At 39.1% G+C, this 25,022-nt stretch overlaps 1 protein-coding gene across 3 annotated transcripts; it reads right to left on the reverse strand.

The window, feature by feature from the left end:
- Positions 1-1,078: 1,078 nt before the first annotated feature.
- On the reverse strand, positions 1,079-23,854 carry gnas (GNAS complex locus). Of its 3 annotated transcripts, none has more exons than XM_029507294.1 (13): positions 22,530-23,854; positions 18,649-18,721; positions 16,290-16,294; positions 13,646-13,698; positions 13,297-13,416; positions 8,941-9,038; positions 6,548-6,602; positions 5,835-5,908; positions 5,598-5,656; positions 5,377-5,497; positions 4,661-4,791; positions 3,897-3,964; positions 1,079-3,546 (listed from the first exon to the last, which is right to left on the reverse strand). In XM_029507294.1, the coding sequence occupies exons 1-13, from the start codon at positions 22,666-22,668 to the stop codon at positions 3,400-3,402; spliced, it is 1,143 nt and encodes a 380-aa protein (XP_029363154.1). In that variant the 5' UTR covers positions 22,669-23,854; the 3' UTR covers positions 1,079-3,399. The 3 variants fall into 3 exon arrangements, with proteins under 3 accessions (XP_029363154.1, XP_029363152.1, XP_029363151.1); XM_029507292.1 differs by lacking the exon at positions 16,290-16,294 and having other exon boundaries at positions 13,646-13,700; positions 22,530-23,456; positions 23,591-23,852; XM_029507291.1 differs by lacking the exon at positions 16,290-16,294 and having other exon boundaries at positions 13,646-13,700; positions 22,530-23,852.
- Positions 23,855-25,022: the final 1,168 nt, after the last annotated feature.

Consider the following 25,022-nt stretch of genomic DNA (forward strand, 5'->3'; position numbering starts at 1 on the left):
ATACTAGAGACAAAATGTTGTGTTAAAACAATGAGAACAAATTCCTAAGGTGGTACAGGTGACCCTTCTACATTGTTAAATTCAGTGTAAAATTATTCCTTTAAAATCAGGTTTTTTGATTTTTCGCTCTAAGCAGTTTCACCACCAGGAATATTATGCTATTCCTCATCGACAGGATAACATTCAGGTTCATTACAGCTTTTTCCAGCTATTCATTGAAGAGATACTGTTGTATATTTAAATAAATAAATCCATAGATTTTATGGCCACGTCAATGTTTCATGGAGCATTTTGTGCACCCCCCCTCTAAATTTAGCTTTAGCTTTGGAACTGTTTGAATCTCAACTAAAATTCATGAAAAACATTAATTAGGTCTACATGACTCAATTAAGATTCAATAGCAATTTGAACAAAGCTCAACTGCACAGGAATAGTTTGCTTTCTGATAATGAAGAAGTTAAATGCTTAATTCTTGAACCTTGTCATGGCAATGTAGCCAAAAACAGGAGAAACATGCATCGGGAGTTTTAATTCTGGGGAATAAGGCCAGATGTTCAAATACTCAGAACTTGTCAACTTTTTTTTTTTTTTTTTTTAACTTCATGGACTCACTGAGGAGCGTAGTGAAGGATGAATTCATTTTCATGGGAATGTGATAAGAGCTGGTTAATTGATTTGCAACCTAAATCTCCACATGGTGGAGAAAAAAAAACAGATGCACTGTTGTCAGAGACTGACTTTGTTGCCCTCATGGTTGTCCTGAAAAACACAGCCTGTATATTTGAAGAGGAAATGAGTGGTAAACGAACAGGAAGCTCCACTTCCTCTGGTGTGGATTTTCAACAACTCTATCTGCTGATGAAAACTGTGGGATTAGAGTGCAAAAATGTAGCTTTATAGTGTTGCCTGTGTCTCAGAGTGGGTTTTTAATATAATGACAGACTTGTTGCTGTCTGCACCAAAAAAAAACTTTATTTCTTAGAGCTCCTGTTCAGAAGTAGATACCCATATTTGATTTACACATTAAATGAAGACTAGGGCACTGAAATGAGAGAGATGCTAATACTGTACAGGCCGCCTCTGCTGGGCAAGGCTAGGATGCCTCCTAATTTTCTTTTTTTTCCTTTAAATTTTTGGCCCTTTTTTGTAGCAAAAGAATAAGATTTGTGTAGAAACAAACAATGTTTTGCATCTGTCATCTCATTTTTAACCCTTTGAAATGTCCTTTGCAGATGTCAACAGAAGAAAAACAAAAGAAACCTGAATACAACTTCAGTTGAAAGGATTTAAGTTATAGCAATACGCACACTATCAAGTGTACAATTTGTCAATGTTCATTTGATTCTAATAAAATACTTTTTTTTTTTTTTTTTAAACCCATATACATTTCATATATTTATCTTTTTGGGGTATATGGATCCAAAAATAGACATTTAAATCATAAAGGTAATGGGAGGAGAGGGGACGAGAAATAAAACTACAAAAGCTACGAATGGCTGTCCTCCGGAGAGAGAGCAAGAGAGGACAGGGGGGGGGTTAAGAAAGAGACGGAAGTGTTGAGGGCATTAGGGGATTGGCCAAGCTATACAGCGCAGTATGACACCCACTTTAGCTCATTACACACGTACAGTCGTGATCAAGGCACAGGGATCTTCTAAAAGTAATTTTTTTTTTCAATAAAGTTGTACAAAATAATACATTTTACAGTCTGTACAAGAATAATAGTTCAGCAGTAAAGTAAAGATGGACATACAAAGGAGCAGTAGGTTGAGGAGGAGGGAGGAAAGATGGAGGAGTGGCAGAGGTGTGAGCAGGTTGTTTGACAAAAAACAAACAAAAAGAATAAACATTAGTGTCCCATTTGTTGTCATCATCTTTATGTTTTTTTTTTTTTATATTCCAGGATTATTATACTTTATTTTCTCTTAAAACAAAAGAGCACGGCTAGAAAGGTAAAAGTGCACATGAGGAAGTGGTGAAGGGGAGTGAAGTCAAAGGGGGAGAAATGTGGAGACGGAGGAGTGAGTAAGATTTTCAGAGGAGAAAAAGGAGAGAATGACAGAGACAGAAAGCTTTAAGATAAAGAAAGAGCGCACAGGGCACAATGGCACAAAAGTCTACACAGACAAAAACAGCTGTGGAGACAGTAAAACAGGGTCAATCATGACAAGATGAGAGTTCTCTTTAACTTATATGGTACTGTACTGTTGAAGGATGCTTTTTGCCCTCCGTTTGTGAAGTTACATAAAAGATGGCATTTTTTTTTTCATTTCTTTCTTTTTTGTTTGTTTGTTTGTTTGTTTTAAACTCAATATGTCCTCCTTGTGTTTTGCTCCGCTACCAACAAGGCAAAGTCAGTTGGCAAACCAATTCTGTGGAGAAGTCAAGGGACTGTAGTCACCCCTGTCAACCATGTTCGTACTCCATCAGAGAAATTCACATTGGAGTTGATTTTGTCCTGTTTTATGAGCCCTCGCAGCCCCTGTGAACTGACTGATCACAACACACTGCCGATCTTTGTAGTCTGTGGTAACTTTGCTCCTCTGGGCTTGGCTGCGCAGTCGGTCACTCAGTCTGTTTAATCTCAAAGTGCTGCGCCGGAAATATCCACCAGCAAGTAGACGAGCCTGCCACTGGTCAGCAGATCAGTACGTCTCCAGATCCACTATGTCAGGCAGTCTGGTAAAAAGCAGATATGATACGTTTCTGTGTGCAAGCAGATCGTGTGGTTGGATTTATGGGTGGGTGTGTGTGTGTCTGTGTGTGTGTGTGTGTGTGTGTGTGTGTATAAAGTGATAGGAAAGATCGGTGTACACGCTTTGAGTCAAGTCCTGAGCACAGTGCTTTGTGTATTTTTGTTAGGTACAGTGTTCAGCTGATTTGTTGTGACATGTTTATTCTCTATTTGCAGTTTAAAAAGTTATCTCATTCCCAGTTACACTGAAACAGTAGCTCTTGATTTCCATCCTGACCTGAACAAGAGGGAAAGCTTACAATCTCAACTGCAGCTGAAACCCTCCTCACTACAAGAAATGAAGTCCAGAGTGGGCCAGTCATGATTTTTGAAAAGGTGAACGTAACGCGATGATACATGATGTCTAAAGGCGAGGAGCTGGGATCATGGCTGAACTTGGACATCAGAGTTCACTAATGTGTTAGCCCCTCAGACCCTTCCATCAAAATAGCTCTGTCTACTGTAGGTAGGGCGCTTGCATCAGGGGTAATTCTGGGTTCCATGTGTTTTTACTATAAGTGTGTGTATGTGTGTGTTCTGGCCCCCGTTGTTTCACAAGAGGTCACACACTTCTACGGAAGAGGGGAGTTCAGAGACTCGGGGTTCAGGGTTTCTCATAGTTTGATCTGTTTTTGGGTTTTTGGCCGAACCCCTTTCCGCTCCAATCACAACAGCTCATACTGCCGGAGGTGCATCCGCTGGATGATGTCTCGACAGTCATTGAAGACACGGCGGATGTTTTCTGTGTCGACGGCGCAGGTGAAGTGTGGATAACAGTAGTGCCTACCGTCCCCGCTCGCTGTGCTGATCCTCTGTAGATGGAGAAATGATTAGGTGAAAAACTTTTTCACTGAAAGTATTATCGCATTTTACGATTTATTTCTACTAATAACCGATGTAAAGAAAGCATATTCAGCAAGTTTATATTCTTTGAAACACTCAACAAAACCATGAAAGGACCACAACTGACAAAACACAGTATAGCTCACAACACTTTCCTGTACTGTTGGTGGGCCTCAGCTGCGTGTTCATTTAGTCCGCTGAGTTGAACGTTTTACAAACAGCTTGAAAATGTATTGTTACCATTGTGGCCTAATCATGGGAGTTGATGAGTATTCACGTTTATATTTGAAAAATGAAAAAAGTATTTCCATGCATTTACCAGGAATTCATCTCTTATGAAGTATTTTGCCCTTGTAACACGTGGATCTTCTCCAGGCTCTGGTGTTGCTAAGACAGGAGAGAGAGACTATTGAGACAAAATTTTCTAATGACAAGCAATCAAACAGGAGGGGACCGAAGATAAATGAATTAATCATTCAATGGCAACAGTGAAACGTGTCTTCAATTCAGTGAGTTGCTACATATTATCTTGAGTTGCTTGGAAAACAAATGTTCCATGTTAGTGTGGCCAAGCGTGAGTTTGAACAAAATGACCTCCCACATGTGTGTCAAGGATGACCACTTCTGATGAATGAAACTAAATGCACAGCCACTTGTTGATGGAGTTTTTCGAAGAGACAGAGTTTTAATGAAACCGTCATACAGCAGAGAAAAAATATTGGACTAAAAAAAAAAAAAAAAAGTGATGTCTCTGCAGGGAATTTTTTAAACCAATTTTTTATGTGACATATTTAGTACTGGTGGTGGGAAATGTGCCATTTCTAGAGGCCAGTCAGTAACTGAAACTCTTTGGATGACCTGACACCCCCAAACTCAGACATCCCAACCCAATGATTAAATAACAGACCTCTGAGTATTCTCTGAAATAAATAAACTCTTTCTAAAGAAGATAGGAGTGAAAATGTCTTCTAACATTTAAAGTGTTCATATAAATTAACCTCTCAATGAAATTCACCCTTTTCTACCTAAATAAATATTTGCATGAGGTCAAGAGTCTGAGAATAAAGCTGTAAAACTGCTCACCATCATCAGGTGTGGTGTAGCGAGCAAATTCAGGAAAGTATTCCTCGATTTTTGACTTCCCTGCCAACACCTTCTCTGCTAGCAGGTCCTGTTTATTTAGGAACAAGATGACAGAAATGGTCCGCAGCCACCTGAAGAAAGCAAAACCATAAATTACAATTCCAAACTGACATCAAATTGTGAGCGTCAGAATCGCTGTTGGTGTTGTGGAAAATAAATATAAACAGGGATCAAGTGGTGGAAAGCTTCATAAGGAAAATAAGTGTAAAGTCTAATAATACAAGGAAACCTAGATTTAGAGTAAAGAAGATCAAGGCATTTAACTAAAGGACTACAACCTCTACTGCAAAGGGAGGTGCACTGACAAAGATCTGATTTTACTTTTCTTTGCAATTGTTATTTGTTTACACTTCCATGAAACTTCTATATAAATTACTTGCTCTAAAATCGACTGGTCTACACTGTTGGATAGTCGGAAAGCCTTGCATTTAGTTATTACAATAATTTGAAAGAAAAAACAAGCCAAATCATAATTCTTTTATCAGCTTTGGCACCTAACTCGGTAATATTTACCAGTTTGTAGTCTCATGTTGATTTGAATACAGGTTTTCTTTCCCCCACATTTTCTTTATCAGTGTAAAATCCATGTAAACACACTCTGGGGGTGACAATTTTTCAATCGTTTTTGCTAGGCATTTTCGCCTTTCTCGTGTCACCTGTTGTTCCAGATGTTCTTGAAGAGGTTGAGGGCCTCTTGTAATCGGTTGGTCTGATTGTCCTCTCTGATCACCATGTTGTAACTGCTACTGGCCACCACAAAGATGATGGCCGTTACATCTGACAGGAGATGAGAGAGGGAGAGAGACAGTTAGGTAGGTACACAGTGGATACACAGAGCTGGGTGTGGCGAAAGGAAGGAGAAATAAACAGAAGTTACCATTAAAGCACTGAATCCATTTCCGACGTTCGTCTCTTTGACCCCCAACGTCGAACATGCTGTGCAAAACAAACAGGAGACATTAGTGTTAACAGAGGAAACTTTGCCATCATGTGGAGAGCCTTCACACCCAGGGTTCATCGGATTGGTTATATCTTTGGCAGTTACTGTCTTCAAGCTGTGAGTCAGTTTGGTGAAAGGTCATTTTATCCATTGCCCTTTTATGTTTATACTTACTGGAAATTAACTTTGTCCACTTGGAATCTTGTCTCAAAGATTCCTGAAGTCAATACTCTGCACCGCAGCAAATCCTGTGAACACAAGAGAAATTACAGCAACAATGCTAAATCAACACATCACAGAGATACAGAACTTTGAATACTTAAGACTTCAAAATTTCAAGGTTCAACTTATTTGTGTGCCCGTGCGGCACATATTTGCACAAAAATTTGAATAAAGCATCACAGTTGACAAATGACTTCTGTGTCCTGGACTTGTTTTCTAGGTCAGGGTGAAAAACTGGGACATGAGATGTTTTTATTTTCTGTCCCCATTTCTAGACTTGTACAGGGGAGCTTGGATAAAAAGTCTCGATGAGATTCAATTTTGATGCTCATGACACATTTGAAACTGAAAATAAAAGCATAGAGATGCTACCCTTCATATGTTTCTATCGCTTACGTTTTTCTTTGCCACTGTGACCATTCTTGGGTGAAATTGTTGGGATTCTGTATAGAATAGTATCTAGAACTGCGATAGGCAACTTCAAATATCTTCTGGTGTGATTTGGTGCCAAACAAATAAAAACTGATTAAACTTAACAGAAATTAACATGCTGCTTTTCACACTCAAATCTAGGTACGCGTTATTAAAAGATGGAATAATGAAATACCTCCATGGGAAAAGTAGGAATGTTTATATTAACTTTGCGGCAGCAGAAATTCACCCACCTGATCTGTTGGAGTGTAGTCACTCTGTTTCACAATGTCAATTTTATCTAAAAAGCTGCAGAGAAAGAAAAGGAAAAAACAATATTTCCGATCAACCACTCCTTTCATATTGTTGATGACAACAATAAGCTACCAAAAAAAACAACAGTTTCAGCATGACTGTGCATTTCTCGCCAGAGAAGTTCAGAGTATCATTCCTTTAACAGCTGTGCATGTTTGTGTTGGAAAAGGTTCATTGATATGCATCATCTTAGTTGCAATCTCAAAAAAATGCAGCAGTTGCGTTCCTTCACATCATCTACATGGCACATTCCAAGGGCTTTACACAACACTTTGTCAATGTGACTGAAACTGTCCACTCAAACCAGCGTAAATGATACCATGTTTTTTCAGGTGGAGGTGCTTTCAAAGCAGAGACATACTCCCCAATCCTTCAAAAGCCAGGGAAAACACTAAAGCACTCATTCAACATGTCAAAATACATCAGCACATGTGCCAGAAAGGGAGTAAACATAGGTAGAAGTGATATGCACAACAAAAAGGACAGGAGATGCATGTGTGGAATAAAATTCCCCACTGTTGCAACTTCTGTATTGTTCATGTCAAATTTAAATTCTCCTAAATCACATTAAATTGTGGTTGACGCAAAGCTTGAAAATGGCTAAAACTCCAGATGAGGCTTAAAACAATAATCCTTGAAGTATTACATGTAAATAGGCAGTGAACTTTGCATTATTTATTTACCAAAATCTGTGAAAACTCCTAGAAATTTAAGAAAATACACATGCACAGATGAAGTGCACGTGCCCAGACAGAGAAAAAGGAGAGGTGAGAGTGCACGTGGAGTGAACGTGAAGGAGGGGAAGAAAATGGAGAGAGGTGGACAAAGAGAGAGACAGACAGAATGAAAGCGTAGTGGCGCCTGTCTGACATTACAGAGCAGATTTCAAAAATAGCTCCCCAGCGCCTTGGCCTCCAGCACGGTTACCATGGAGACCCAACCACAGGTGCTATTATTAGTCCATCAGTTCCCAATCTAGTGCGGCTGAAGTCGCCCCAGCAAGAAGACAGACAGACAGACTCACAGACAGATAGGAGTAAAGAAAAAAATGAAGACAGAGGAGGAGAAAGAGAAAGCATGAACAGGATGAGTTTGTGTTTTTGTACTTGATGTGCGAGCAAGAAGAGGGAGGGAACAAGAGACTGGACTGTACCATCTAAACCACCTGGGGGAGGAAAAGGGGTGGGGATTCCCCTCATGTAAACATTTAAAAACAACAAAACCAGCCCAAAGTGCCACAATACGTGTATGTAATATTCACTAAGGGTGCTTTAAGAGTGAAAAGCTGTTCAGGCATACGCGCTATGATCCATAGCTGAATAGCAATGGTATCCTGCTCACACACCACCCCTCCATCTCCTTTAAACATCCTCTGATCCGCAGATGACTCAGCCTCTGCCATGTTTGCTCCTAAACAGCTGCTATTACATGAAAACTATTTCAATACAATCTTTCCTTTCTTTCTGCTTTGGAAATGATAAATGAGCGTTGGTCTGTTACTTGCAAGTAACTCTGAGGTGTTTAAACACATTTGAGATGCTTTTGTGCAACCTTAAAAACGCACAGGTGATATTTCATAGTAAAAACAAAAAGGTCATGTTTTAGAGATGCACAGCTTGAAAGCTGCAGAGAGAAAGAGGGAGCATGGTGGGATCATACAGCAAACATGTTAAAGAAAGGTGGCACAGGCGGTTCTAAATCATTTTAACAACTATTTCTAACATAACTGAATGTGAGCTATTGATCGCAGACATGGAAATTTCCAACGTGCAAATGATTAAGCACCATCAGTGACTCCAGGTTTTGTTTAAATCAGTTAAATTATCCTACTCAACACAGATCAACAGCAAAGATTTTGTCATACACATCAGGTATACATTGTACGTGACACTGAAATAAAAAAAATCCATAGTAAAACAGCATTTAGTGGCAGGTTTTGTTACCATAAGTGTCCACACCGTGTTTGTCATAGTGAACAGAGGCATCTGCTTGGCTGTTTCATGGCATTAAAAGGGCACCAGGGGGCACCAAGTACATGTCACGTTGTCCCAGTTAACTTGACTTCTGATATTTTATGAATAGAATGATACGTTGATTGAGAAGATATATTAATTGACAGCAAAAACAACTGCACACCTAGATCAAATATTATTCAGAAGGTAACTTAACTTGGACAAAAAAGTTAACTGAGGTGGATCAACACCCCTGAGTTGAGTCATAATAATTGGTGACATATTGTATTGTATTTATTAAGTATTAAAGCATTCCAAATTAATTTTCAGTTTAGTGTGAATGTACAGCAACCATGAAGCTGAACTGGGAGATTACTTACTATTGTGCACAGTCGATTAGCTGGTATTCGTTGGATCTCTCGTAGCATGCCCTGACCCCCTCGTCCTGCCACAGCGTCTTTGCGTGGTCGTAAAACTCCTGAGTAGGTACAGAGTAACAGAAATACTTTAAGGAGAACATAAAGAAATTGGGCTGAGAAAACTGATGGACAGTTACAGAACAATCACATATTTATTCCTGGTGCTGGTGATATTCTAGCAGGCAGTGAACTGTTAAGACTACAAACAGTATTTTACATTTATGCTTGTTTAAATTCTTGTCAACTAATGTTAATATCCCGAATTAATGACAGATAGCAATCACACAAGCGCTATATTATTTACTGCGTTTTGCATTTCACATATGACAGATATAACAGGTGCAAGAAAAGAGGCCAAGGAGGTCTGTCATCCGTGTATCTGAGGGCACAGGACACTCAGCATTTCTGTTGACACCACATGCAGTGTACGTTGTGCTTGGGCGATCCCTGTGTACGTCTCTAAGGGTAAATAGTGGCCAAGTGAAAGAGAGTCGTTACAGACATGGCATGCTGGGACACAGCATGGATTGACCACTTCACTTCTTCCTGCATTCTTTGCATTGACTCAACAATAGGTGTGCTCTGAAGATTTCATAAATGATGTTAGCTGCTGAAAACAATGATTTGAGCAGAACACAGGAGGAGGCACCTTTGCACAAAAAGTTCCAACCCGACCTAACCACATCACATCTTCAGGATTCAAATTCAGTAGAATTGAAAGTAAAATGAAATTTGGCTTTGTGTCTGATTTATCATTTCATCTCACAGCCTTTTGCAGAATAGAGGAAGCTCTACAAGGTAAATGGTGATGCCATTAAAATACCTGAATTTTGTGTCTGTAGTGATTTGTATTTGATACCGAAAAGGGTAGAAAATTTGTTTCCCCATTTAGATCTCTTATTAGCTGATCAATGAAAATGTTTCAATAAAACTTTGAACAAATGGTGATGCTCAAGTGTGTGTGTGTGCGTGAACGTGCGTTTGCGTGTGGCATGTATAAAGAATGTGAGGGAATAAATTAATGCACCAACAAGTCATGGACTTTTTCTTTCTATCTCGATATTGTTGTATCCATAAATGTGATATAGAAATATATGAGTTGTACATTGTAATAAATATGTTGTGTCATTTGACTTTCCACTGACCAAAGGCAATTGAAATCTGGCAGTGTTTAAAAATATACACATGGTGCTTGTGGAGATGTTCAACGCTTTGTCTGTATTAACCCAGAATTTATACTAATCAGTTCCTTATTAATCTCCATAAAGAATGAAGCATTTCACGATTTAATATTTGCATTAAAGGCATTTCTTACTTCTAAAATATGAGGGGGATTTTTTTGTTTTCATTTTAAAATCATTGTGGTGTGATACATTAATCAATTATAATCCCTAACTGCAGCCTGAAAACAGTATGAGGTATGTTAAGTATGTATGTTAAGTTAAGTGCAGACAAAGATTAAGTAAAACCCATTAAGGCAACTTAAGTTAATTAAGCAGGAGTTGGTGCCCACACAATAGCCTGATTCTAGCCAAACACGGACGACTTCCTTCGTTCACAGCGTCTGTCTCATTTTCTGTCTCTCTCACACACACACACACAAAAATGCATTAATTTAAAATAAAACAGATCAATTTGTAGAATCCCACGTAATAAGTTATTGAATATCTTATAAAACTTAACAGACAACCAGATAAACACTTGCACAGATGTGGCTTAAGTTGTGATGTGCTCTTTTACGTTTGTGAGCATCATACACCTCTCTCATGTCTGACTGACTGACTGACTGACTCTCACATACAAACACGAACACACACACAAGCACTGTTGCTGTTGGGCAGGTCTCAATGAAAAACACTGTTTTATAACTTGGAAACTATTCTTTTCATAAACAAGCCAAGCCAAATAACCATAAACAAATAATTGTTTCCAACAGCTTAGCATTAGTGGAATTCCCCAGACAGCAGGGTGGACAAAGTAAACATGAGAAAACTCACATTTGTGAACTGTCACCAAGTAAGAAGCTGATTTTGCAAATACTGACAGGTAGCAAAAACTATATTCAATGTGAAAAGCATCCATGTATCAAATTTAAGAAACTGGAAGCAAATATTTTGCATTTTTTGTTTACAAAATGCCCCCCCTCCACAAAAAGCCTAAAACTATAATCAGTTATCTCACCACTTATGGATTGATTTCCTGTCCAACTAATCAAATAATTGCTTTATTGCTGCAGTTCCACATTCAAACTGCCATTTAACATTGAAAATCTCTGCAATGGACTGTTAGTGAGAGAAGACCGACCCTTTACATATGAAAAAACCTGTTTAACATGACAGCACACATGTTTACAGAAGACTGTTTTTAATAAGCGTTCATGTGCTTTAAGAGAAAATATTTCAAACCCATTTGTCTTTTTTTGGAATGAAAGTACAAAGTAATGAACCAGTGAGGCAACAAGTGTCTCATGCACACATCAGCGGGGTTGATATCTGGGTGCTAGTTTGGTAAAACAGCTGACCCTGTTTGCTGAAGGCCATCATTTTTGAATGTACAGAAAGAACCAGCTGCCTAATGCTCCTTAACAACCACCATCGTGCATTAAAAACAAGCAGTTGTGCTAATCAGCTCGTTCCACATATTAATTAGCAAGCGAGTCAAAATGCACCAAAAACACATTCGTACTCTAACGAAATATCTGTGTGCCGTAAAGTTTTAAAGGACCATGCCAATGTTTTTACATAGCTCATTCAATACCGATCACAGTAAACTGTACTTTATAGTCATAGTCACTACAGAGTTTTCAGACTTATGAATGAGACATGTGACTGTCACTGTTTTCATATCAGCAGTATAATAATCAGCTTAAAAAAAATGAAAAGACAAAATTGAATTGATTATTATGAATACATCTAGTTTCAGCTGAAAATTATGCATGCTAGAAAAACAGCAGCAACAAAAAGACAGCGGCTGTGAAAGCACCGCTGTTCAACTTCCAGATTCAATTGCTAGAGTAGTAAACTAATCAAATCAATCCACTCTTCCATCTTCATTCAAACACCGTGATATTATGCGATGACCAAAACACATCAAGTATATAATAATCACCAATTTCAAACAAGCTTCAAGACTTGGCAAGTGGATTGAAACTAGAGGCCTTCAGGAATTTTAATATGTACGTAGTATATATATGGTTTTTCATTAATGTGTTGAACATCCAAACAAATGGCACAGTAGGAGTTTGAAGTAATGCAACATGTTGGACCAGCATGCATCATTTTCTCTATAAGAGGTGGACTGTGGATAGTATAGGTGAAAATTTACTGATGTACTGTAATTTAGTCAAACAGACAGGTGGACAGATGACTCCATGACGACATACTCCAATACCAAGGTGGTAGAATGTTAAAAATGAACTGCAGAGTGAATTAAGCCTGGTGCCACGAGTGACTGTTGATAAACAGTGAGATTGTGAGGTTTAGTCCCTTGGCTTGGATGGGAAGGCTGCAGTGAGAATATTAAACCCACATAGACATGACCCATTGGGTCATTAGTAAACCTCAGCGTATGTTACATCTGTCAGGGGATTAACACCTGGCTATTGGGACAATTATCTGCTGTCATTTCCTCAAACACAGGCAGCTGAGGACCTGCTGCCTGTGTTGCGGTGCACTCGCTGCAACAGTTTAGCAGATTAGAGGAATTACTGGCACACCGAAAATGTCTGCACACTAATGTGCATGGCAATTCTAGTCACAGTGCATGTCACATGACATCCTGAGCCCAGAAAGTTTTGTTTCGTCAAACCTTACAATGGAGACTGCTGTTAAAACAACCAACACAAATTCCTGAACATCTGCCTCTGCCTTTCCTCTGCTCTGTCGTTGATGTATAAAGAGCTGTACGTCTGTGTGTCCACTGTCTGAGGGAGAAGCTTTGGCTGCATTCATGCATTCATTCATTTGGTAGTGTGGCACACACCTCTGTGTGGTTGTGCAGCGGTCAAACCACATTTATCTGTCATTTATAACATATCCGCTTTTACACGATCAAAAAATTACATTTTATAAATTATTTATAAATTATAAATATTTTATAATTTATATTATAAATTGACTGGTATGTACATACAGCTGACCATTATACCATTAAAAAAACAACATTGGATTGTAAGAACCTGAACCAATGGTTGATGAGCATAATTACTAAAATAAGACCCAGATGGCAAAAACTGTTTTAAAACTGATGCATATCTCTCAGATTGTAAAAATGTGTGCAAATGAACAAGTGTGTGTTTGCAGGGATTGAACTACTCACACATGGAAACTCAAAGTCCTTCTGGTTGACAAGGTTGAGGATGTATTCGATCCGGTACTGGTTCTCTGGGCACGCCAACTGCACTGGTGGTGTCAGGTTGCTCATAGCTGTTACTATGGTCTGCCACAACCATGCAAACAGAATACATTCATTTAAAAGTGGATCACAGATAGAATAACATATGTTTGAATACTAAATAAGAAACATAAGTGCTTTCTATATCTGCTCATGCGTGAATAGTTCAATTGCTGTCTAGTAAAAGAAAAAAATATATATATATCTATATCTGAAGCAATTTTAATGTTTTAATCTGACACAAGGAAATATTTCACCAGATGAAGCCACTTACCTCAATGGCCTCTTTAATATTATTCTTGATGTCCTGAATTTTCTGCTTCTTCTCTCTGAAACAGATAAAATTATTTCAGGTATTAGATGCAGTAGATACACAAGAATGACTTCCAACTGAAGGTAAGGGGAGCCGACCTATAATTGTGGTTCCTGGTATAGGTTTTTCATTCAACACCCCTTATACAGAAAAGCTGCAGCGTTATAGGGGTACTGTGAAGATTTAGTTATGCTCAGCAAAGCGTTGTGGGTCTCAACAGTTACAAAAATTAAGCTCATCACAGTGATTTTTGTCAAACTTTGTAAACATACTATTGTGTCGCACAGTTTTTCAATGTTTTACACCAAATTATGACTAAACTGCATTTAATGCGTTAAATTCATTAGGCACACTGTAATGCCTGATTTTCATGTGTTTCAGGTGATGGTAATAACCATGATAGCAACTCTAGCAGTTCTGGATTAATAAATATCAAGGAAGAATTTTACTGCAGCCTAATTGTCCAACTCAGAGCCCAGTTGCATCATCATGTAGTTATAGACAGGACAAAACACTAGAAGTTTCCAAGAACTCCAAGTTCAAACACATACATTATTTCAGAATTTAAAATAAGATTACGATTGATTGCATAATGTTGTCACAGCCACAGTTCACTGTTGCTTCCACCAATCATTCTCAAACGAACATCTACTGGTTAGGAAAACAAGTTTGTCTGTATGGTTTGACATCCGACACAGACAAACAGGCACATAAAAAAACAAAATGCTTACATCATCACTACTGTGCCGCTGTTCGTCTTCCCTTGAGTTTAGTTGGTAAGTATCGCTTTCATAAAGTTAAATTAAAAATATGTATACGAAAAAAAAAAAAAAAAAACTAGGAGGAGTTTTGTGTTACCATGTCATGGTACACTAAATTGAGATTGTTTTTGATCTAGGACGGGCCAACAGACCTTCATTGGCACGTGTGGTGGAGGAATTATGGCTGTGTGCTGTGAAGGATAGCTGTTTGTACTTTTGGTCTCTCTGTGACAGAAATGTTTCTAATAAAGGCAACCAGAGGACCAGTTGGTCTAGCTTTCACCTTGGACCTGCCAGGACAACACTGCATTGTGTTTACAATAGTTCTATGTCAGTGACAAAGGGCAAGATGAGCCTCTTTGTTCTGTGCCAGTTTTTGTTTTTCCAAAAGGGACACTGCTGCACTGGTCCAAATCTATGAACAAAATATCAGCAAATAACTGAGACTACTGCCAAATTTAACTTGTTTGATCAATGTCTTGTCAACTGATGTGATTTCCATGTTTATCTAGTTGGTTACGGAGTATAAAGGCTGCATAGTTATTCCACAGCGTCACCAAACAGGTGATCTATCTGAGATTTCTGCTGTAACAGAGTAGTTTCGGGCTACAAGATGCATCGAATTTCTGAATTGAATAGATTATAGGGGCTGTATATTGTTCATAAGGGGGAGCTGTTTTATAAAAGCAAGTTTTGTTATAAACATGCCATTAAGTTTCAAGGTTGATATGTTGTTGTTTGCATGTGCGCACAACACCTCATGTATACAATGAAAATAATTGCAGCGGTTTAGACATGCAGATACAGACATATCAGTGTTGCCACCTACAGGTAAAGAAAGAATTAATTACAGCAAGTTCATAAACGTCTCAAATATTGAACTGTACTTTCTCAATTGCCCAAACTCTCATACCAAGTGCACTCACATATAGCAAATGCACTTTCAGGAGCCAAGCTGCCATGAAGGTGCTAAGGTAAGCCAATTTCAGCCTTTCACATCTATCTGTCACAACTCTGATGAAAGAAAAGGATCCAACAAAATTCACATTTTCCAACTCATATGTTTCCTAAATCAATATTTTAGATTGAATTGTTATAGCCCCACTAGAGTTAGAGGCTTACAATTTGTGTAATACACATTGAGAAATGGTCACAGTGCCTGAGAAGCCTGGGGTCATTCTGTACCAAAAAAGACAAGAGTAAGAGATAGAAGAGGGGGTAAAACAGAGTTTATTGGGTTAGGAGGAAGATTAAAGAGGCCTTGTTTACATTTTCAACATGATAGTCATTAAAATCACATGGTCATGTGTGTGCACATTCTCCTGTCTTCAGAGTGTGACTGCATGCTTTTGTGTGGTTGGAAAGAGGGAAAGGAAACAAGAGGACAAACTTGTAGACAGTTCACAGCTGGGTGTAAATAAGAGGACAGGGAGTTAGTAGCAGGTTTGGAAATCAATATCGCAGGATGAGCTTTTTTGCCCTTGTTCATTGTGTTGATTTGCAGATAAAATCTTATGACAAATTCATGCTCATTATATTGAAAAGCAATTAATGCTCTGATTATCAATAACTACTCAATCATTTAGTCTGGTCAATGTTAGATGGGGGGAAATCAATTGATTAATCAATTTGAGCAGTTAGAAGCAGCAAATATCATTGAAATGCAAGTCAGAATAAACTTTAAACCTAAATTGTTTGTGAATGAATGAATGGTTATTAAAATATAATAAAGCCACAAAAATGATGATCAGTGTTCTGTACTTTTCTGTTAGCTCCATGGATAAGTTTAGCATCTTTCAGGCAGTTGTTTAGGTCGCAAATGTACTGTTTTGATTTAATCTCACCAGCGCTTTTGTATCACTTTGGTTTTCTTTTGACTTTTTTTTTTTTTTTTTTTTTGGTGGGGACAAAATAACCTTAACTATTGACCACTTAACAGCTTCAGTAATAAAGCTGGCAGTTAAAATCCCTTTCACAAGGGTAAGCCTGTCACAATTGATGCATAAAAGCATAGTCATGATCATTTGAGCTGATTCGAGCTGTTTCAATTCATCTATGCAAAAACAGTTGGATGAAAATATCAGAAATATAAATTTTCTGTCTCTATTTCCATGTCCTTTTCCACCGTTTGAGGTTGACTGGTGCTCTCTTAATGACATCATCTCATTGCATGCCCTTCTTCTGCTATGGTTTAATGGCACACAACAGTTAGCACTGCAAACCGTTTATCTCAAGGTACTTAATTTCTAAAATTTGACAGCTGCATTTCACTGACCATCTATTGACATTAGCATTGTGGATTTAGTTGGAGGTATATCTGTATTATTAAACTATGTTATACTATAATAGAGGCATAAAATGGGCGGAAAAAGAAAATGAAATTGATTGCAATTATTTCTACGGCAATTAATGTACAACTAAAATTTCATGATCATGACGGCCCTAAACAAGCGCAGCCCAGTCGTAGACATTATAAGAACAGCGAGAGCTTAGTCATTCATTCATTCATTCATTCATTCATTCATTCATTCCTTTTCAAAACCATTCCAGCAATTGGAACCAGCAGTCTTCCAGTCATAAGCAAATTACTCTGACCTTTAGGTTACCACAACACTGAATTCATTCACCCAATATCTTTAATCACAAACAATGCTGAACTCTTTCACTCTCAGATCAGTAAATTTATGTTCTGCCTCAGGATCCACGCTCATTAAAACATATTACTATGCTTGTCATGTGGACACCCACAAGCAACTAGCCTGCAAGACTGTTGTTTTGGTTTTAACAGAACTTCGCAAACAAAGATGATTCATTGTTATACGTTTGAAAGATGACATTTCAGTGCACAAGAGAAAAAAAAAAAAAATCAACCAGATAATCCAAGCAATGTCACAGTTCAGACTCTCAGTTATGATGCTGTATTTGTTTGTGTGTCTTGTTAATAAAGACACCCACCCATCCCTACAGACACATATATAGACACACACTGTTCAGTGTTGTGGAGTCACACGCTAGGTCATACGCTCTTGTCTGCCTTCGGTGCTGATTTTGTCTTCTAATATTGCAAATATGCTCCCATCATCATTATAACCACTAGACCAATACATGACAAGTCACTGACATATTCGAACACAGAGAAAATTTATTTTTTTCCCTTTTGAAACAAGCACAAGTCAAGGATTCTATCTTCAACACAAAAAGCTGGAAAAAGAGAGCAGTGGAGTTGTAATCGTTCATATTAAAGAAATACTTGAGAAGTTATGTGTGTAGAGAATAAATTGAAAGAGACAAATTAATTCAGCAAAGGCAATTGGCCATCTATTGTAGGCACTGAGGGGCAGAGGCAGCATGTCTTCCAATGACGTGGGAAAAATGCTATCAGGATAAATAATTCCATTGTGATTTCCCTTTTTTACAGGGGGGTGGTGTTAAACACCAATTTTTGCACTACAGCGTGACTAAGTTACTACGTGGTCTTTTAAAAACAAAAGCACTGGTTTTCTGATTGGAATCAGGGTCTTTAGTTGGTATCACAGCAGGAGATCACTGTATTAGACTGCTATTGTTTTGACGGACAAGTAATGCTGTAACCAAAACTTAGCATTAAAAGACAGCTCCCCAATTTGAAGTCAGGCTCCAATGAAGTCCAGGTCTATTTAATAGAAGCCCCCCCCAAGGGAAGCAGCCCTTTGACCAGGACACAGCTGGTGTTTCCTTTATGCCCATCAGTATTACACAATACCCTGCATGTTGACTAATTGTGTAGTGTCAATTATTGTTAACTCAAAGTTGGGAAATATCACATGACCACAACAAATTAAGCAGAAGTTATTCAGGGCTTGCTACCCATCCATTTAACATGTTGGGTTGTTGTAATCACGTTTGTCTTTCAGGTATATATATATATATATAAATAATGTTGCTTGGTGAGATGTCACCACCCTTACTGTGCACTGGAGCAACATTGAACCCATTCCTGTTTACCACTTGAGTTTACATTTAGTCATAAGTTTCAGGTCAGCTTTAATGACTTAACAATGCCAGAGTTTTGCCAAACACACTTTTACTTTCATCTCTGTAAGGAGGTGCAGATTCAGCTTGGACGCAGTTCTCATCAGATACACTCAGCAGACTGCCTAAACATTACTTCTGATAGGTGGTCATGTTCAGCAATTTCTATGCCTTTACTCATGTCATACTTACTCTGCATTGAAGCCGTTGACATGTAGGATCCTCATCTGTTTCACGATGGTGCTCTTTCCTGACTCTCCAGCTCCTGAGAGACCGAAATAAGAAGAGGAGAATATTAATCTGTTTACATGTAAAACAAAACCACAGATACATATAAAGTGTTGGGATACTTATCATACACAATTACCTGAAATACCACTTTTTGTAAAGCCTATCCCATATTTGGATATAAGCATTGACAAAACATTTTTCAACTGACAGTGACTTACCATGCCCAAAACTTTGAAAAAACAAAACATTTCAAATACAATTGCGACTGCTTTGGGAGAAAGTAGGGCTTGACCCAATGACAGCTTCATTATGTCGTAGCTGGAATTATAAAGTCCACTAGATATTGTGACTAGAATCTCAAGATTAAATTTTTGGACTTGATCATGATTATCACGAGACTTTGGAAAACAAGTTTAAATATAACATCTAACAATAGGTACTACAGAATTAACCACAGAGAGATTTGACAGATAATACAACAATACTCAACCTCTACAAACATAATCTGAGTTAAGAGTTGAGACAATATTGTCATGTGGGTGATTTTGTGATATGCAATTCAGTTTAGTGTCCATTGTTACTCTTCTAATAATGTTGGTATTGGTTGGTATTAACACAAGTGAAAAGAGCATGTACTAGGGATTTATGATTCTTACAGTCTGTACATGGTATTTCTGTGAAATTAAATGTAGCTCTTGTCCTTAATGTCAAGCCCAAAGTGCATACAGCTGTACAGGTGAAAAACAAAAACAAGTTTCAGATCTTTCATACTTTGGAATGCCTTTATCACAGGCTTAGTATTTTTCTCTTCAGCTCTATTCTCTTCTAGATCTTAATTCCAATAAAAACCGAAGTGAAGCTCAATAATTAACAATGACTGAAACATTTCATGATATCAAATAAAAGTCACACCTTAAGTAAAAGGATTTGAATATTTTGCACAAGAAAACAAAAATCATCCTTAAAAATCAAATATATGTCTGAATTACTATAACATTACATGCACAGTGCCTGTTTATGAGTAAATCTGTTAATATAATGTAGCCTCAATATTTGACTAATGGACATTTGTATATGCATGTTGTAGTTTATGTTCACCGAAGGTGAGCTGGAGCACCTGTATGGGTTTTGGGTGACTTTTTGAGGACTGATTAGGGGTAGAATGCAAGACTTGGTGAAAACAAGCAGTTATAGCTTCAATCACTCAATGTTATGATTGGATGTAAAGACACAGGCCTTAGAACAGAGACCATGAGTGGGAATTTGCAATATTTTTATATTTAGAGGTTTCCCACCCATGAAATGTATCTGTAGTAGTCAGACAGGCCACAGCAGAGGCTGAGACTTGGACATTTTGGTCGCTCAACAAGCTACATTGCATACCATGAACTCGTAACATCATGCTCTCAAATCTGACCGATGACCTCATGTAACTAAGTCAACACCCCTATTTCTCTCGCATCTCTTCCCACACTACACTGTTTTACGAGGGCCATCAGATATTATGTGTCCATAATATAAAGCAGTCAAGCAAAGAAAAAAAGAAAAAGCTTTTTATATACTGCATTAGTTTTCATAAATATGTTCGTTTAACAGCACTGGTGCCTCCAAAAAGAAATATCCTTCAGTATGTGTACGATACAAATCATATTTTCCAAAATAACCGGGATACAAAAATTATTTGTACTGCAAGTTAATAAGTGGTTATTATAACACATTACACTAAAAAAACCTAAACTGTTCAGATCAGATAGAGCTCATTTAAATAAAGGATGAATTTAAGTTTTCTAAGGGGGTTGCTGCATTTAATTGAGAATGTTGTTCTTTGCACAAAAAAGTTATAAGGAAAAAGAACCATAAAACTTGTTTATGTCAACACAGTTGGTGCTAGATTAATGGCAAATGTCATGATAACATTGGTGGTTAATTCCATTTGAACACGAGACATGGAAATCCATGAACAAAAGTTGCCACTGTAATAGAGAGAGAGATGGAAACTGTGCAATGTGTCAAAGAACTTTAGAGAAAAGTCACAAACTATGATCGACTAAAATGTGAGTGATCTCTGGGGCAATTCAATCAGTCAATTCAATATTAAATGTAAAAGTCTGCCATGGGAAAAGAAAATAACGGTGAACTAATGTAAGGCATTACCATACAGCAAACATTTTCAAAGATTTCTACACAGGTTTGCCATTGATTTGGTAATATTGTGGTGACAAAATACTTTTTAAATTATTACATGCTAAATCTTTGGTCACATTAGATAAAAAAAAACTGCTAAAAATATTTGGTTGATTTTGAACCTTTAAAAATAAAATGTTATACTTTTTTTGCATTCATGAAGAGAGACCAGAATATTCATGTTAGTAAAAGCAATGAAGATCAGTAGACCTTCTATGTAGAGTCTCTAATAAAGAATATAAAATTTTTTTATCTATATCTAGTTCCAGTTAATGCAAAACACACTCTCACGTTTTTAATTAAACAGCTAACATGGACCAAAGATCCATTACGAAGTTGATTGAGTGATCTATTCAATTTATTTAATTAACCTGCTTAGTATTAGTTTCATCTTAGAACTAACCCAATGATCAACATCTTCAGTTTTGTTCTGCAAATTAGATTTTGTTTGTGTGTCACCAACAAACAACACAAAAACTGATCGAGTAGATGTTAAACAAAGTGTCATGTTTTGGTTACTGGCTCAAAAGCTTTCACTGTTAGATTCTTTAGGATAACAGTGTGAATCGTAGTCTTTCAGATACCATCTTTCCCCCAAGATGGATACAAGGACAAAACCTTGGGTTCCATTTTTTTCTGCTGCAACACTTTTGCACTGAGTGGCCCTTTCATTCTTTATTTGCCTTCGATGCCTGGCTGGCTGCAGGTCCACAAGTATGTGATAAAGTCAGTCTAGTACATTACATAATTGAAAGGCAGCTAACTTCATGGCAGACATCTTTGTTTAGGTTTTCATGTAGGTCTTGTCCTTCTGCTTTCCTAAAGTCACCACAACTTCCTCACCAACATAAATATCACAGTGTCACACAATACACACACTTGCTGGCATTTCTGTAATCAAGTATTAGGATTTTTACAAAGAACATTACGACTTCTCCGAAGTGATAAGCTTTCAAATAGACATATGAGGAGGGTACAGAGAGGAGCACGGCAGGGAAGGTTGGATACTCTTATTTGTCTGTTATGTAATGTACAGACCCAGCCCACCTCCAGTTCACTCTCTGACACACACAACCACATGTTGGGTCTTACACATGTTCAATTTTTCATTAGGTAGGTTTCGGTGTGTTTCTCCTGTGCATTCACATTATCTTAAGGCACTGTTTAGGTACACACCCACTCACTGACATGTAACACTAGTGTTAGCTTAGCTATCTTTTTAGGGCCACCTGCATATTTGGGATTTAAAGGACTTCTGAACACCATGGTGTGCATTCCTGAAATATGAGGTTTTATTTCATGAAAACCTTGCATTAATGACCTATGAGTAACATTAAATGCAGATCTGATGGATGTCTGAGGTTGGTTGTTCAGATGACCACTGACAGCAGTTTACCTCTGCATCGCTGTACACCCCCAGATCAACCTATGGACTCTGTTACAGAATGTTTTGTTGGTGCTAGACTGCCGATGTGAAACAACATGGTGAAAAACACCAGTTCACAAGTCTCACTGTTGACAATGTTTCCCAAAACAACATCCCAGAAGGTTATACAGGGAGGAAGCAGAGCCTCATTTGAGCAGACAGGCCCTGCCTGTAGAGCAGGGAGCAGAAAATTAACACACACACACACACACACACAAAGAGCCAAACTCACCTAAAAGTAGCAGTCTGTGTGTTGCTCTGTATATCTGTTTGTCTTTTTGGAGCTGCTTCTCTATCTTTTTGTTTGCTTCTCTTTGTGCCTTCTCCTCATTTCTCTGGTCTTCGGTCTTACTGTTGCCCAAACAACCCATCTTCCCGAAAGAAAAAAGAAAAAAGGGGGTCCAGGGGAGGAGGAGGAGGAGGAGGTGGAAGAAGAAGAAGAAGAAGAAGAAGAAGAAGAAGTGGAGGTGGAAGGAGGAGGAGGAGGAGGGGGTGTATGCTGAAGGGAAAAATAAATAAATAAACTAGTCTAGATCCCTCGTTTGACCCGCTGATTTGGGAGCAATGTCACCCACATGAACGGCGTCCACCGTCCCTGGCCTGCTACAGAAAGTGTCCGTGGTGCAGCCCTGTACAAATTATGTGTCCATAACGCGTATTTTGCTGTCAGAGAAAAGGGCAGGATACTGTTGCTGACGACACCGAGGCCGCCTTCTCGGTTTGCTGAATCCTGCTCGGGCTTTTTTTTTTCCTCCTTCACATGCGCTACAGTTTTTGTTTAGTTTCCCCAGCTCTCTCCTCCCATCGAGTGTGTAACGTTGAGAAACTGTAATCCACCGGTGTGTGTTGAGAGGCCCAAAAATCGCCGTTTCACCTCGAACGGAGGCAGAATAAACAGCCTAATTTGCATCTCCAAAAAGCCCGGGTCTTGCGTCTCACTGCTGCCCGTGGCGAGGAGCCCAACTCGGCGTGTCCGCAAAGCTCGCCCGTGCTGTGGCGCGGCTCGTTTCCACGTCTCCTAGCATGATAAACATTTCCATAGGTGTACACCGACACTCTCTATCTATTCCTCCGTCTCCCCGACGCCTGTCTTCGTCGGGTGGTGGTGGTGGTGGTGGTGGTGGTGGAGGTGGAGGAGAGGGGTGGGGGGGTGGGAGGCCTGCAGGACAGGAGGAAGGAAAATAATATTTACACCCAAACGAGCTACATGTGTGATATTCTCGCCGCTTCCGTCGCCATCCGGCTCCTTTTCATTCTCCGCATCAAATCAGCCCTAAAAAGCCCCGAACTCACTGCGGTCGTCTTTTCGGCCGGATCCGCCGCCAACCTCCGAGTCCGGAACGATCCGATATCCCCCCCGATGTATCCTCCTTGTGTGTGATGGCTGTTCCTCGCTGTTTTCTCCTCCAAAGGGGCCTTCTCCCTCTCTGCCCCTCTTTTGTTGCTGAAATGTGTTATCAGCTCCTCACATCACCACCGAGCCTCCAAAACTGCGCACCGACAGAGTTTTTTTTTTTTTTTTTTTTCCAATTCCCGGCTCGGTTGAATCCTTTCAAGACCCCCCCCCCCCCTTCTCTCAAAAAAGAAAAAGAAAAAAAAAAAGAGAAAGAAATGGAAAAATGAAAAACAAAAAAGACCAAAGAAAAAGTTAAAAAAGGGGAAACGTGACCAAGATGTGAAAATCCCTCGAAAATGTATCCACGTTTCTTGCAGGTGAAAAAGCAGCCCCCCTGTCAGGCTCAGTTTTTATAGCCAACCTCCGGCCTGTGTGTGTGCACACACATCTACACTCTCAAGTAAACATACATAAATGTATACATAGTATATATACACGGATAGATGTATATACATGGATATATTCCTCCTGAATCCTGGGTGGGTGAATACAGGCTACAGGCTTGAGACTGCATGGACATTCACATTGACAGAAAACAGGACACGGGGCTGTTGTAGCAGCTCATTCCCAACGCGAAGGCCGCTCCCCTCCTGGCCGCTGGTTGTGGAAGGTGAAAGACAGGAATAACCAATTCTTAGAGCTTATTATTTTCTCCCTTTCTCTCTCTCCGAGAATAGTAGCTCACATTGAGCAGATAGACAGCGCTGAAGAGAGACGGGGTGGGGCCACACGGCGCTCATTGAACCCTGGGAAGGAAGGACCGAGGGAGGAGGAGAGGAGAGGCCGCTTCGGCTGGTCACGTGGTCCGGACCACGGGGCGGCGTCAGCGGCGTCAGCGGCGCGGCTCTGCGGGGAAAAGGGCGCCCTCTTCAAAGAAAAGGATGGCGGACGGTGTTGGAGGGTGGGAGCCGATCAGGAGCTGCAGGAGGAGCCCCACACGGCTTTCTGGACCCGGACAGCGGACGGAGGGGCTCCCGGATCTGGACCTGCAGTCTAAGTGACACGCAAACTGTGTTTACATGTTCCGGTACAATTCTGAAAGTCCAAACAGCAGAATTTACTTTAAATTTCCTAAGAAGAAGGCTACTTGTTCCACACACAGATCCTTATCACATAATTAGATTACAATTCTTGTAATTCTCTAATTCACTGTTGCGGCTGATTTTAACAGTCCACCTGGTAGATTTTGTCTTCATTTTGCTGATATTCTGCATTAATAATGGGAATTGGCGAAGTAGCTGGGAAACACAGATGTGTAAAGATATAAATATATGATTTATATGACAGAAGGGGCATTGCACTTGGCAGGTACTTAAAAGGACCATTGTG

The sequence above is a fragment of the Echeneis naucrates genome, chromosome 7, assembly GCF_900963305.1.
Source record: "Echeneis naucrates chromosome 7, fEcheNa1.1, whole genome shotgun sequence".
Lineage (NCBI taxonomy): Eukaryota > Metazoa > Chordata > Actinopteri > Carangiformes > Echeneidae > Echeneis > Echeneis naucrates.